This window comes from Balaenoptera ricei, chromosome 19 (genome assembly GCF_028023285.1).
Source record: "Balaenoptera ricei isolate mBalRic1 chromosome 19, mBalRic1.hap2, whole genome shotgun sequence".
NCBI lineage: Eukaryota > Metazoa > Chordata > Mammalia > Artiodactyla > Balaenopteridae > Balaenoptera > Balaenoptera ricei.
Genome location: NC_082657.1, coordinates 49,350,487 through 49,363,229, shown reverse-complemented (window position 1 = coordinate 49,363,229; position 12,743 = coordinate 49,350,487). Strand labels below are relative to the sequence as shown.

Sequence of the window (12,743 nt, the reverse complement as noted above, 5' to 3'; positions counted from 1 at the left end):
GTCTTTTGTGGACTAACATAAGCATTTATGTTGAATACAAGCTTAGGAGAGGAACTGCCGAGTGCAGGGGGTGCATATGTGTGACTTCAGGAGATACTACCATGCAGTTTTCCAAAGTGGTTGCAACAATTTACACGCCCAACAACTGGCACTGGTATTTTCAGCCTTTTTTATTCTAGTCATTCTGGTAGGTGTGCAGTGGTGTCACACTGAGATTCCAATTTGCATATCCCTGATGACTCTGGTGTGATGGCACTTCCTATGCTAATTGGCCATTTGGATAAATTCTTTTGTGAAGCTGAAAGCTGAGTTCTTTACTTATGAGGTGTCAAAACTTCAAGTGTTGATGTGAATCCTTCCAGGTTGTAGAATTTAAGGATTCTGTGAACAGAACAAGCCCCATTAACAGTACTGTGACAGAATCTACCAAGAAGGCCTACATGTATGTCAATGGGTCTTTTCCCAGAGGGCCAGTCATTCAGATTCTCTAGATACTTTAAGAATACAGATTAGGCCTGATAATAAGTATTTCCAGGACAAAAGAACTACTACCATCTCACAACATGTATAAACAGCACGACTCAACAAACAGCCCGAAGCAATTAATCTAAACTACAATTTGAAGCTTCTATAACATGATAAAAGGCAATGAAAAGAGAAGTCTTAACTCTCTTTTATCCTAATAATATATTTTAACGATACAGAAAAGGGAATAAAATAATGAATATTCTTTCACCCATCACCTAGCTTTTAACAAATCGTGACATTCTGCCTTATATGCTTCAGCCTTTTTAAGAATTAAAACACTGCACATACCAAGAGGCAAACACCATCCGGAATATGATTTTTATCATTCCCATGGATTCTTTCATACTGTCATGGCATACTTAGAGCTAAGCAAACAACATTTTTATGTGTTTTAAAATTTGATATAACTATCATAGTGTACTCAACCACTGACTCCTGAATACCTAACATAGTGTTAAAAATAAGAAGGCAAACCTCATTTATGTTTATTCTTGACCACCAGCTGAAGTAATAAAATCCTGAATATAATTAATCTCTCCACAAATCAGACCAATATGGGTCACAAGAGTATCAAAAAGGGGAACAAAATTTTAAAAAGTCAGAAAAACCAAGAATTATCTGATTCCAATTGGCAAAAAGGAAATAACACCATGGAGGGGTAACAGATCTTGGTATCTCATTCTAAATCCACAGGCTTTTATTTTTTTTGTTTTTGTTTTTTTTAATAAATTTATTTATTTATTTTTGGCTGCGTTGGGTCTTCATTGCTGTATGCGGGCTTTCTCTAGTTGCGGCGAGCGGGGGGCTACTCTTCGTTGTGGTGTGCGGGCTTCTCATTGCGGTGGCTTCTCTTTGTTGTGGAGTTCGGGCTCTAGGCTCACGGGCTTCAGTAGTTGTGGCACGTGGGCACAGTAGTTGTGGCTCGCGGGCTCTAGAGCTCAGGCTCAGCAGTCGTGGCACACGGGCTTAGCTGCTCCACGGCATGTGGATTCTTAACCACTGCACCACCAGGGAAGTCCAATCCATAGGCGTTTAGAATGAGTAATTCATAGGTACCTTTCTGTTTCAAGAGGACCATTCCTTTCACTGCAGGATATCAAAACATGCACTTCCTTTTTTTGCTCAAAAGATTTCTGAGATTTATCCATACTAATACACAAAGCTCTAGTACATTCATTTCCATTGCTGTGCAATATTCTGTTATATAAATTTATCACTGTTTTGTTTACCCATTTTCCTATTTATAGTCATATTTTTAGTTTTTTTCACTATAACATACAATACTGTGATAAACATTCTAGGACACATCTCCTATGTGAGTGTCTGGGAGATATTCCAAGCAGGGGAGCTGCTAGAACACGGGCTCTGTGTATCTTTGTCTTCTCTGACACCATCATGCTGCTCTCCGTGTTGGTTTTACCAACTCCCCCTGGCAGCGTTTGAGAGGTACTGCTTCTCCACATCTTCAGTAAGCTTAGTGTTATTATTTTTATTTGATGAGTATAAAATGGTATTATCTAAATTTGCATTTCTTTGACTGATACTTAGTGAAATTAAACATCTTTTTCTTTACTTCTTTAATTTATTTTTATTTATGGCTGTGTTGGGTCTTCGTTTCTGTGCGAGGGCTTTCTCTAGTTGTGGCAAGCGGAGGCCACTCTTCATCGCGGTGCGCGCGGGCCTCTCACTATCGCGGCCTCTCTTGTTGCGGAGCACAGGCTCCAGACGCGCAGGCTCAGTAATTGTGGCTCACGGGCCCAGTTGCTCCGCGGCATGTGGGATCTTCCCAGACCAGGGCTCGAACCCGTGTCCCCTGCATTGGCAGGCAGATTCTCAACCACTGCACCACCAGGGAAGCCCTCCTTTACTTCTTTAAACACAGAAAAAGTAGTTACAGTTGACGCTTGAACAATGTGGGGGTTATGGGCACTGACCCTCTGTGCAGTTGAAAATCCGCATATAACTTTATATATATATGTAAATACTACAATACTACACAATCCGTGGTTGGTTGAATCTACAGATACGGAATCATGGATACAGAGGGCTAACTGTAACGTTATACTCCCATTTTTGACTGTTTAGAGGATTGGTGACTCTAAACCCTGCATTATTCAAGGGTCAAATGTATTTACTATTGAAAAAAATGCATGTTTAAGTGGACCTGTGCAGGGAATCCCCTGGTGGTCCAGTGGTTAGGACTTAGTGCTTTCACTGCTGTGGCCCAGGTTCAATCTGTGGTTGGGGAACGAAGACCCCGCAAGCTGCACGGTGTGGCCAAAACAAAACAAACAAACCAAAAAAAGGGGACCTGTACAGCTCAAACCCATGTTGTTCAAGGGTCAACTGTATAACTTCTTCGGTAAAGAAGAACTCTCTATAAACAGAATGGCCTCAACAAATATGAGGCCTTTTATATTGAAAAATATTCCTGGGGCAAATAAATCACTATTGAAATGAAGGGCTTCTCATTCTGGAACTGAGGCAGCACAAGGTTTTAGACTAGAGATTGGCAAACTTTTTCTGTAAAGGGCTAAATATTTAGTAATATTTTGGCCTTTGTGGGCCATGTGGTCTCTCTTAAAACTACTCAATTTTGCCACTGTAGCATGAGAGTGGTTAATATGTAGACAAATGAATGTGGGTGTGTGCCCATCAAATTTTATTCACTTAAATTTGAATTTCATATAACTTTCCCATGTCAAAATTATTCTTCCTTTGATTTTTTTAAAACCCAACCACTAAAAAATGTAAAAACCCATTCCACGTGAGCCATACAAAAACAGATGGTAGGCCAGATTTAGCCCCTGGGCTGTAGCTGGACAACCCTTGTTTTAGACCATCACTGAATATGTGACCATATTCTCTTTTGAACGTGCTTGCCCACCCTCCTAACTTCCTGTCATTTTGCAGAATGCCTCTTATTATTATGTTCACTTAGTGAATCTCAAATTGTCCTGCAATGTCTTTTTATGCATATCTCAACCACTGAAGTGTCGACGGCAAACTTAAAGCTAGGTCTCAGTGAACCTCAAACTCCGCTTCGCAGAGTATCTGAGGAACACCCCAGATGCCATTGTTCTTGGAAAGCTTGGACAAGAGCTACAAGAGGAAATACAGGAGGCTGGGTAGAGAACTCACTGTTCGAACTGGCGTAGAGAGTTCGAAGGGAGAAGCCGCTGAGCGTCAGCTCCCTCAGCTGGTTGCGCTCACAATGCAGCTGCTCCAAGTTGCACAAGGAGCTAAGATCTAAGTCAGTCAGCCGATTGTCCCGCAGATCCATGTGGGTGATGTACTTATTTCCCTCCAGATTCTCAATAACCATGGTTTTCAGATGGTTCATCCTTAATATTCAGAAATAAGAAAATCATTAGAAATAAATTTTACTAAATGCACTGACCAAAAGAAAAATAGAAGTATGATCCTTTTTTCTCTTTCCTAAACAGCATAAGAATTTCACTACTTGCCTCATTTTGCAAGGTACTAAGTAAGTAACCACAGATAGCTGTACCTTGAGTTCTTTGTTTATAAACTAAGTTAGAGACAATCCAGATTGGCAAATACATGTACAAATTAAATAAAGAGAAAGGAAAGGGGACCATGCCCACGAACAGTTTAAAACTTGCACCCAAATACCAAGTATATTAGGTAGGGATGAAGGAATAGGACAAAGGAACAAGAAGATGAACATAACCTGTCGGGTTAGGAGTAGCAAGGCATTCACGGAGTAAGCACCAGGTAAGAGCAAGAGGAAGCAGTCATACTTCCTCTTGCTGCTCTGCCTACTCTCTCTAGTGCTAAGATTCCCATTATCGCAATTAATGAAGAGGAAAATAATCTGTATCAATATGGAATAGTTCAAGGGCAAATTATAGAAAATGATGACTTCTTTGTTCTCTTCTATATAAGTATCTGATTTAATGCATGCAGGCCTGTTCATTTTCCTGCATTTCAATAAATTTTTCTGTTACTATGTCTTTATAAGGGACATCGATGACTTAGTGTAAATGACAAAACATCCAGTATGTGTGTTTTACTAGCTTCCTTTAGGAAAAGATTATAAATAAATAATATATTTAAAAAGGGAATAAAACTCTTATTAAAAATTGTTAGTAAAACTGTTAACATTTTAATTATAATACAATAGATATCAAGAAGCAACCCAATGATTCAACAGAAAAATGGTCAAGTTTATGGAAAAATACAAACTACCAATAAGCATACAAAAAGACACTCAACTCACTCACCATAAATGCTGATTAAAACAATGAAATACTATTTTCTACCTACTACATTGACAATAAGGAAAAAGACTGCTAAAATCCAACACTGGTAAGAATGTGACGAAATCGGAGTTCTCATAAAACATTGCTGGGAGGGTAAGTCAGAATAACCTTTGTCTCTACCACATGGTACACCTACCTCATTCATAATCTCTCTGCCATTGAGTGAAAAACGAAGCTTAACTACAGCTTTGGAAACATACAGTGTTCTAAAATCCTAATGTTTTAAAGAGTCTTCATAAAAAGAAAACGTAAAGGTCCATTAGAGGTCAGGCAAAAGGAAGGCACGGTGAAGAATGACCTCACCTCAAATCCACATGTTTGACGTGGCTCATACAGTTCAGCACCCCCAGGTTTAGCACTTCCAGTTGGTTTCCTGCCATAACCACTTTATCTAACATAGTGAGTTTCTCATAAACCTTGGGAATTTGACTAAAGTTGTTGAAGGAAATTCCCAGGGAGGAAAGCTGTTGCAGATTTCCCAATTCTTCAGGTAAAGTAGTCAGAAAGTTGCCATCAAGACAGAGGGTTTGAAGACTGCAAGAAGAAAACAAAACTACTTGATGAAAGGTTTTAACTGGAATGGATGGAACTAGAATTATGGATTTTGACTTGTCATTAACTTATTATGAGTCCAATAATGATAAAATGCCCTAAGTCTATCTAAATAGACTCTTACTAAGATAACTGAAATACAGATGGTCCCTCTAACATCAAGGGTAATCAGAGCCTCTGCTGTTAAAACTGAGGGACTAGTTACTTCTGTAGGCAAGTATCTGCTGCTGACCAGAATCCTCATAATTGCATGTTTTATTTCACTGCAAGAGCTCATGGAACTACCTTCATTCCAAATGCCAGACAAGTTCCTTATGCTGCAAACACAGGAAAAGACAAATCTAGTAAAAGTCAGATACTTACTTCAGCAGATTGCCAATCTGACTCGGCAGGTCGTGGAATCCATTACAGGAAAGGTTGAGCTCGGTCAGGGTAGAAATTTCACATAACAGTACAGGAAATGACCCAAGCTTATTATGGGACAAGTTCAGGCCCTTAAGCTGAGAAAATCTAAAAAGCAAAGACACATTATACTACTGAATGAAAAAGTGATCTATTTTAAATGTCCATCAAAGAATTTGTTCTGCAAATATTTACTGAGCACTCAGTATGTGCCAAACATTATGTGTGGCATAGACACTAAGATGACTAACACCCAGTCCAAGCTATCGAGAAAACCAGGTCTGGTGTGACAGGAGTTGTTCTCTCTTCTCCTTAAAAAAGCAGAAAATCTTGAAAAGCTCACATTGGTACAATTATTTTCTATCAAAGTGAATCAATCATTACTGATATGCTTCAAATCTTTTCCTTTATTAAATTTCTACGTGCAATATACGAAAGCCTTAACAATAATTAATCAACCCATGGACACAGGAATAGCTAACAAACCTTCAGATCAAATCCCATTATAAGCAATTTCTTTTTTTGTACTGAAATTACGCTGGCTCAAAAGTCACTTGAAATGAATGGGCCAGTTAGAGCTTAAAAATATGTAAGTGATACTGAGTTTTACTGTAATGTGATGATACTTTTTTTTGTAGAAGTAAAAGTATCTATATAATGTCTCACTGAGAGATAGTATCATCATAAATAGGATCCATAGGAGTCACTCCTGTAATTCTACTTAGAAGTATTATACTTCATTACTATACTAGTACAAGATGGTAAGGCTGAGGTGGTGTTCTCCACGATGATGAACTATATCATCTGCTTCTAGATTTGAATCCTTGATACCTCTCTCTAATGTTCCTCTTCCAAAGTTTCAACTTCTGACTTCCAAATATCCTGATCTTGAGTACTGATTGTTCCTTCGGCTTGGCACCTTGACTTCCAAATTGCTAATCCAGCCCTCAAACTAGATTAACCCTCTTTTCATAGAAACAGAAGGAAATACTAGAAACCCACTTCCTTAAAATTATAGCTTGTTTTTATTTTTAAATATCAATATTATTAAAATAATTATTTCATTACTAAATATAGGCTTATATTTGAAAACCTTTGCAAAACATTTCAGATGAGGTAAAAATCATATGCTTTCTGAAAATTATTCTAGAAATATTAGTTACTAAGTATATAAAATATGTCATTTCAATGTGCATTTAGCTTTTTAATCACCATGAAATTTGAACGCTTTAATTTCCAATTTCTCTCCTCCCCACAAGAAGCCCAATTACTTACACCATATATTTATTCACTTCCGCCCATTTTTAAAGGGAGGAAGGAGATGAAGTGGGTGGAGGGTGGGAATGGGGAATATATTCTAACAAAGAAGATGGGAAAACATACGGGTCATTGTCCCTTAGGACTGAAATGGTTCCTTTATTAGAAGAGAGAGGTTTCATAGCTGACAAAAGGCTTCAGAGTTGGCAGTAGCAGGCGCAAAGGAGAGATAAAAGCCCTAACCTGGGAGTGGAATTCTTGAAATCTGGCCTATTTCCTTTAAGTTATTTAAGTTTGAAACTTCTGATTCAAAAACTTCCCATATACAGAATCTCGATTTACCCTGGAGGCAGATCATGCACTGCTGTCAATGACATAGAGAAAAGGATTATCCAAATCAAGGGCAGCTCAATGTTGCCTCCGAAACGGAAACTGTGCATCTATCTTCTCTTGTACGGAGGGGAGAAGGGGAGTGGGAAAACTGTGTGAATAAAAATTCTTACTTCCTCTTCAAAATGGAGGGGAAGTTTTCAAATATATATATGATGGTAAACATGCTCGCTTATAGGTATTGATTACGATTCAGTTTTAGTAAGCTAGTCTGGAAACCTATGCCCCACATACTTGTAGAAAGTGTCAAGGCCCCCTGGTCTTTCTAATTGCATGAAGTTGTGTCGCAAGTTGAGGTAGGTGATATCTTGACTGTAGAAGAGATGCTCAGGAACCTCCTCAAGGCTGTGACACGAGAGGTCCACGGTACTGATACGCTGGGACACCACCTGGACAAGGTCAAAGAGAAGAGCCATCTGAGCCAGCCCCAAATGTTTCCCACTCAGTGGAGGATGGAACGGCATTGACACAAAAAGGCACCGATTAAAAAGATGGGCGGGGCTTCCCTGGTGGCGCAGTGGTTAAGAATCCGCCTGCCAACGCAGGTGACACGGGTTCAAGCCCTGGTCCGGGAAGAAGCCCTTAGACCGCGTTAACAACTAAGCCCATGCGCCACAACTACTGAGCCTGCACTCCAGAGCCAGCGAGCCATAACTACTGAGCCTGTGTGCCACGATTACTAAAGCCCGCGTGCCTAGAGCCTGTGCTCCGCAACAAGAGAAGCCACTGCAACGAGAAGCCTGCACACCGCAATGAAGAGTAGCCCCCGGTTGCCCACACACAGCAACGAAGACCCATCGCAGCCAAAAATAAATAAATAAATTTATTTATTTATTTATTTTTAAAAAAAGATGGGAAAGAAAAGAAAGGTCATGAGATCCGATTATTCATTTATAAGAAACAGTTAATTTTTACTTTTTCCTAAAACCATGAGATGCTTGAAAAACAGAAAGGTATAAGCTGTAAAGTGTCTACAAATAAAAGGTAAAAAAAAAATACAAATCATAAAGATGGAAAGTTAATAGTTCATGCAAGAAGTAAAGATGATTCAAAGTAACTGTACAAAACTTTAGGAGGGAGTGTGATACTGAAAGACACAGCCTTTTGCAGCCACACAAGCCCTGTTCCTTACTTGTGCAGTTTCTTCATCTGTCATGAGGAAAATTAAATAACCAAGCACACAGCACCACTGCTTAGCATGCAAAAGGTGCTCAAAAAATATTAATCTCTCTTTACAAGGGCAGAAGAATGAAATAGCTATTTAAAATTGAAACTAGTTTTATTCAGAGAAGATTTTATTACCACCGCAAGCACAGAAAATCCAATGAAGCCAAAACAAGATTTATATTACTATAATAGTAGGCTAATACAACATGGACTGTGAAAATGGGTCTAAAACAAACAAAATATCACTGCAAAAGTCATTCATGTTTTGATGGCATGTCATTATACTGAAACAATCCTTCATGCAGCTATTTAGCTCCATAAAGAAAAATGTGTTTAAATTCTGAAAAGATGGCTAGGAGAACAAGAGAATTTGGAAAATGAAATACAATTTTAGAGCACTTCATCTTTAAAGGCTAGGAAAGCAGAAATTATGCTAAAAAGCCAATTATCCTCAGCATACAGGAATAATGGTTTGTGACAGGATCACAGGTCATGTCCCATCAGTAAGTTCAAATTTAAAGTGGTTCATCAAAGCTGTGCTAAATACATACAGAAGCACCAGGCTACGAGTTAGGGAACAGCTCTATCTATCACTGACCACTATGGTCGAGGGAGAGTCATTTGAATTTCATTGTGTCTCAAATCCTTCAAGGCCCTACCTTTTTCACAGAGATGGTATAAAGGTAAATGCACCTGAAAACACTTTTGTAAGCATTCTGTACTATGCAAATATAAATAATAAGTTAAGGACCTGGGAGAATTCCATTTCATTCACTATGTACTCAGAAAGGCCCAGAGTGATGTGCATAAGAATTATAATTTGATCTCTTGGGAGTAAGTTCAGTTTCAAAATATACTTCTGTTGGGTTTCTCTGCTCTTATCTCCACATCAGGACGTCTGACAGCTTATCACCTTGGATGATTGCCGCTGCCATCTCTGGTACTCAGCCAAAGTCTCAAAGCTGACGTGATAGGTCTGAGCTTGGGCTCCAGCTGAGCTGAATGCAAGGCAGTACTGACGTCGCTTCACTTCTTCTACCTGAAGAAGAGGAGGGGAGAAAACCAGAACCGATTAAAGTAAACAATCCCAATCAAAAATCAAAGGACAATAACAAGACAAACAACTCAATTTTTTAAAATAGGCAAAAGATCTGAACAGATATTTCTCCAAAGAAGACAGGAATGGCCAAGAAGCACATGACATGATGTTCTACATCATTAGTTATTAGATAAATGCAAGTCAAAACCACAAAGTAGGGCTTCCCTGGTGGCGCAGTGGTTGAGAGTCTGCCTGCCAATGCAGGGGACACGGGTTCGAGCCCTGGTCTGGGAGAATCCCACATGCCGCGGAGCAACTGGGCCCGTGAGCCACAGCTGCTGAGCCTGCGCGTCTGGAGCCTGTGCTCCGCAACAAGAGAGGCCGCGATACTGAGAGGCCTGCGCACCGCGATGAAGAGTGGCCCCCGCTTGCCACAACTAGAGAAAGCCCTCGCACAGAAACGAAGACCCAACACAGCCAAAAATAAATAAATAAATTAAAAAAAAAAAAAAAAAAAAAAACCCACAAAGTACCATGTCACATTCACTAGGACGGCTAAAATCAAAAACACAGATAATAACAAGTGTTGGATAACAAGCATTAGCAAGCATACAGAGAAACTGGAACCCTCATACACTGCTGTGGGAATGTGAAATGGTGCAGCCACTTTGGAAAACAGCCTGGCAATCCCTCAAAAGCAACCATGCAACGCAGCAATTCCACTCCTAGGTATATACCCAAGAAAAGACGCATCCACACAAAAATTTGTATGTGAATTATAGCAGCATTATGCATAATAGCCAAAAAGTGGAAATAACCTCAATGTTCATCAACAGGTAAATGTATAAACAAAATGTAATACATCCATACAATGGAATACTATTCAGCCATAAATGGGAATAAAATATTGATACACACTACAACATGCATGAACCTTGAAAACGTTACACTAAGCGAAAAAAGTCAGTCACAAAGAACCATATATTGTATGATTCCATTTATATGAAACGTCCAGAATCAGTAAATCTATAGAGACAGAAAGTAGATTAACGGGTGCCTGGGGCTGGAGAAGGAATGGGGAGATGACGGCTAAGTAGTGCAGGGTTTCTTTTCAAAGGGTCATGAAAGTATTCTAAAATCGATTACGGTGATAGTTGCACAGCTCTGTGAATATACTAAAAGTCACTGAATTGTATACTTTAAATGGGTTAATTGTACACTATATGAATTCTATCTCATAAAGCTGTTTAAAAAAAACCAAAGGGGGAATTCCCTAGTGGTCCAGTGGTTAAGACTCCACGCTTCTTCCACTGCAGGGGGCGCGGGTTCGATCCCTGGTCAGGGAACTAAGATCCTGCATGCCACACAGTGCGGCCAAAAAAAAAAAAAGAAAAAACCAAAGGAATACTTATTTAACAGATATGTTGAAGGAGTAGGATTCATAGGGCATAGCCATAAGTAAATTTATTTATTACTCTTTAAATCACAAAACAATCTCAGTTTGATAATTATCTGCTGAATGAATACATTTTACTATTGTGGGTGCTGGGGACATAACAGGGGAAAAACTAACAAACCCTCTGCCCTCAGTGGAGTTTATATATCAAAATGGTGACATGAGGGCTTCCCTGGTGGCACAGTGGTTAAGAATCCGCCTGCCATTGCAGGGGACACGGGTTCGAGCCCTGGTCCGGGAAGATCCCACATGTTGTGGAACAACTAAGCCCATGAGCCCCAACTACTGAGCCTGAGCTCTAGAGCCCGCAAGCCACAACTACTGAAGCCCACGCGCCTAGAGCTTGTGCTCCACAACAAGAGAAGCCACCGCAACTAGAGAAAGCCCACACGCAGCAACGAAGACCCAACGCAGCCATAAATACATACATACATACATACATAAATAAATAAATAAATTAAAATGGTGACATGATATAGCATAACATGATAAAATACAGAATGAGTAATATGAAGGAAAATAAAGCAGGGTACAGGCTTGGAGGGGAACAGGGTAGGTGATCTGAGTTATGAATAGGATAGTCAAGGAAGGACTCACTGAGGAGGGAACATATGAGCAAAGACCCCACAAGGGTTCAGGAGCAAGGTGTGGAAACCTCCTGCGGAAGGAGCATTCCCAGCTTAGCAACAGCCAGTACAAGTCCCGGTAATGCAAGAATGCAGGCCTGTTTCAGAACAGGAGAGTCTGCAGGCCCACATGATAAGAGCCAAAGTTTCCACTTCGAAGGTAAGATTGCTCCAACCCTTTCCCCACCACTGCGGCACACTGGAGGTAGCTGCTTGCCTGCAAGGGGTACCTTGGCCTACATTTTGGACTCACCTCCTCCCTTACTTACTAGGTGCTGGGATAGAAGCCATTTCTGACTCCCTTCATCATTGAAGTGGGGCAGGAGGAAGGACAGGGAAGACGCAAGCCCAAAGGTTCTTACTAGACTAGTAGAGTCATAACCTGACTTCACACTCTCTGGGCCTACCAGATTTTAAAGGGGATGATCTTCCTCAATAGGTCCTTTTGAGGGTTCTTTGGATACCCGGCCCCCCAATACAACCAATGATGGCTTCTCTCGTACAGATCCCTTGACCAGGCTAATGCGTGCTATTCTAGCAGGTGACCACTCCCTCCTCAGACCTGAAGGAATCTGGTGGTCCACTGACAGCCCACCCTCCAGTGATGTCTGTTTGCCCCTCCAGGTGGCCCCACTGGACATATTCTAAGAGAATCCACTCACCTACCCAATGGCTCCTGCTCTCTCTCAACCCATCTGGGTCACATACTAACAAACCCAAAGAGTACACAATGATTCCAACACATGAGTTAGGCGCTTTGCTCTATCACCAAAGCAGCTGGCAGCCTATCTTTCGTCCTCGAGACTTCCTGGTTAAAAGGCAGGACACCAGTGCACTATGTCCCCCTTTCTGCAGGGGACCCATATCAGGCTCTCTTGGGTCCTTTTGAAACCTCTTTCACTAGGCTTGAGGAAAGAGGCAGAAACCTCCCCCAGTACCATTTGGGGTGGTGGCAGGGATTCATGGCACAACAGCTCTCTTCAACAACCCAACCTATATAGCTTTGATGAGGATGAAGTCTTTTCATAGTTATGGAACCA

At 40.5% G+C, this 12,743-nt stretch overlaps 1 protein-coding gene across 4 annotated transcripts in view; it reads right to left on the bottom strand.

Moving 5' to 3' along the window:
• PHLPP2 (PH domain and leucine rich repeat protein phosphatase 2) overlaps positions 1-12,743 on the bottom strand; it is a 73,053-nt gene that overhangs the window by 24,954 nt on the left and 35,356 nt on the right. For 3 of the 4 annotated variants that reach the window (XM_059903731.1, XM_059903733.1, XM_059903735.1), the window contains 5 exons: positions 9,496-9,621; positions 7,650-7,804; positions 5,730-5,876; positions 5,118-5,348; positions 3,670-3,872 (listed from right to left, as the gene is read on the bottom strand). In XM_059903731.1, coding sequence (XP_059759714.1) covers positions 3,670-3,872; positions 5,118-5,348; positions 5,730-5,876; positions 7,650-7,804; positions 9,496-9,621 — 862 coding nt within the window. The remainder of the gene's footprint in view (positions 1-3,669; positions 3,873-5,117; positions 5,349-5,729; positions 5,877-7,649; positions 7,805-9,495; positions 9,622-12,743) is intronic. The other variant, XM_059903732.1, reaches the window with a different exon arrangement.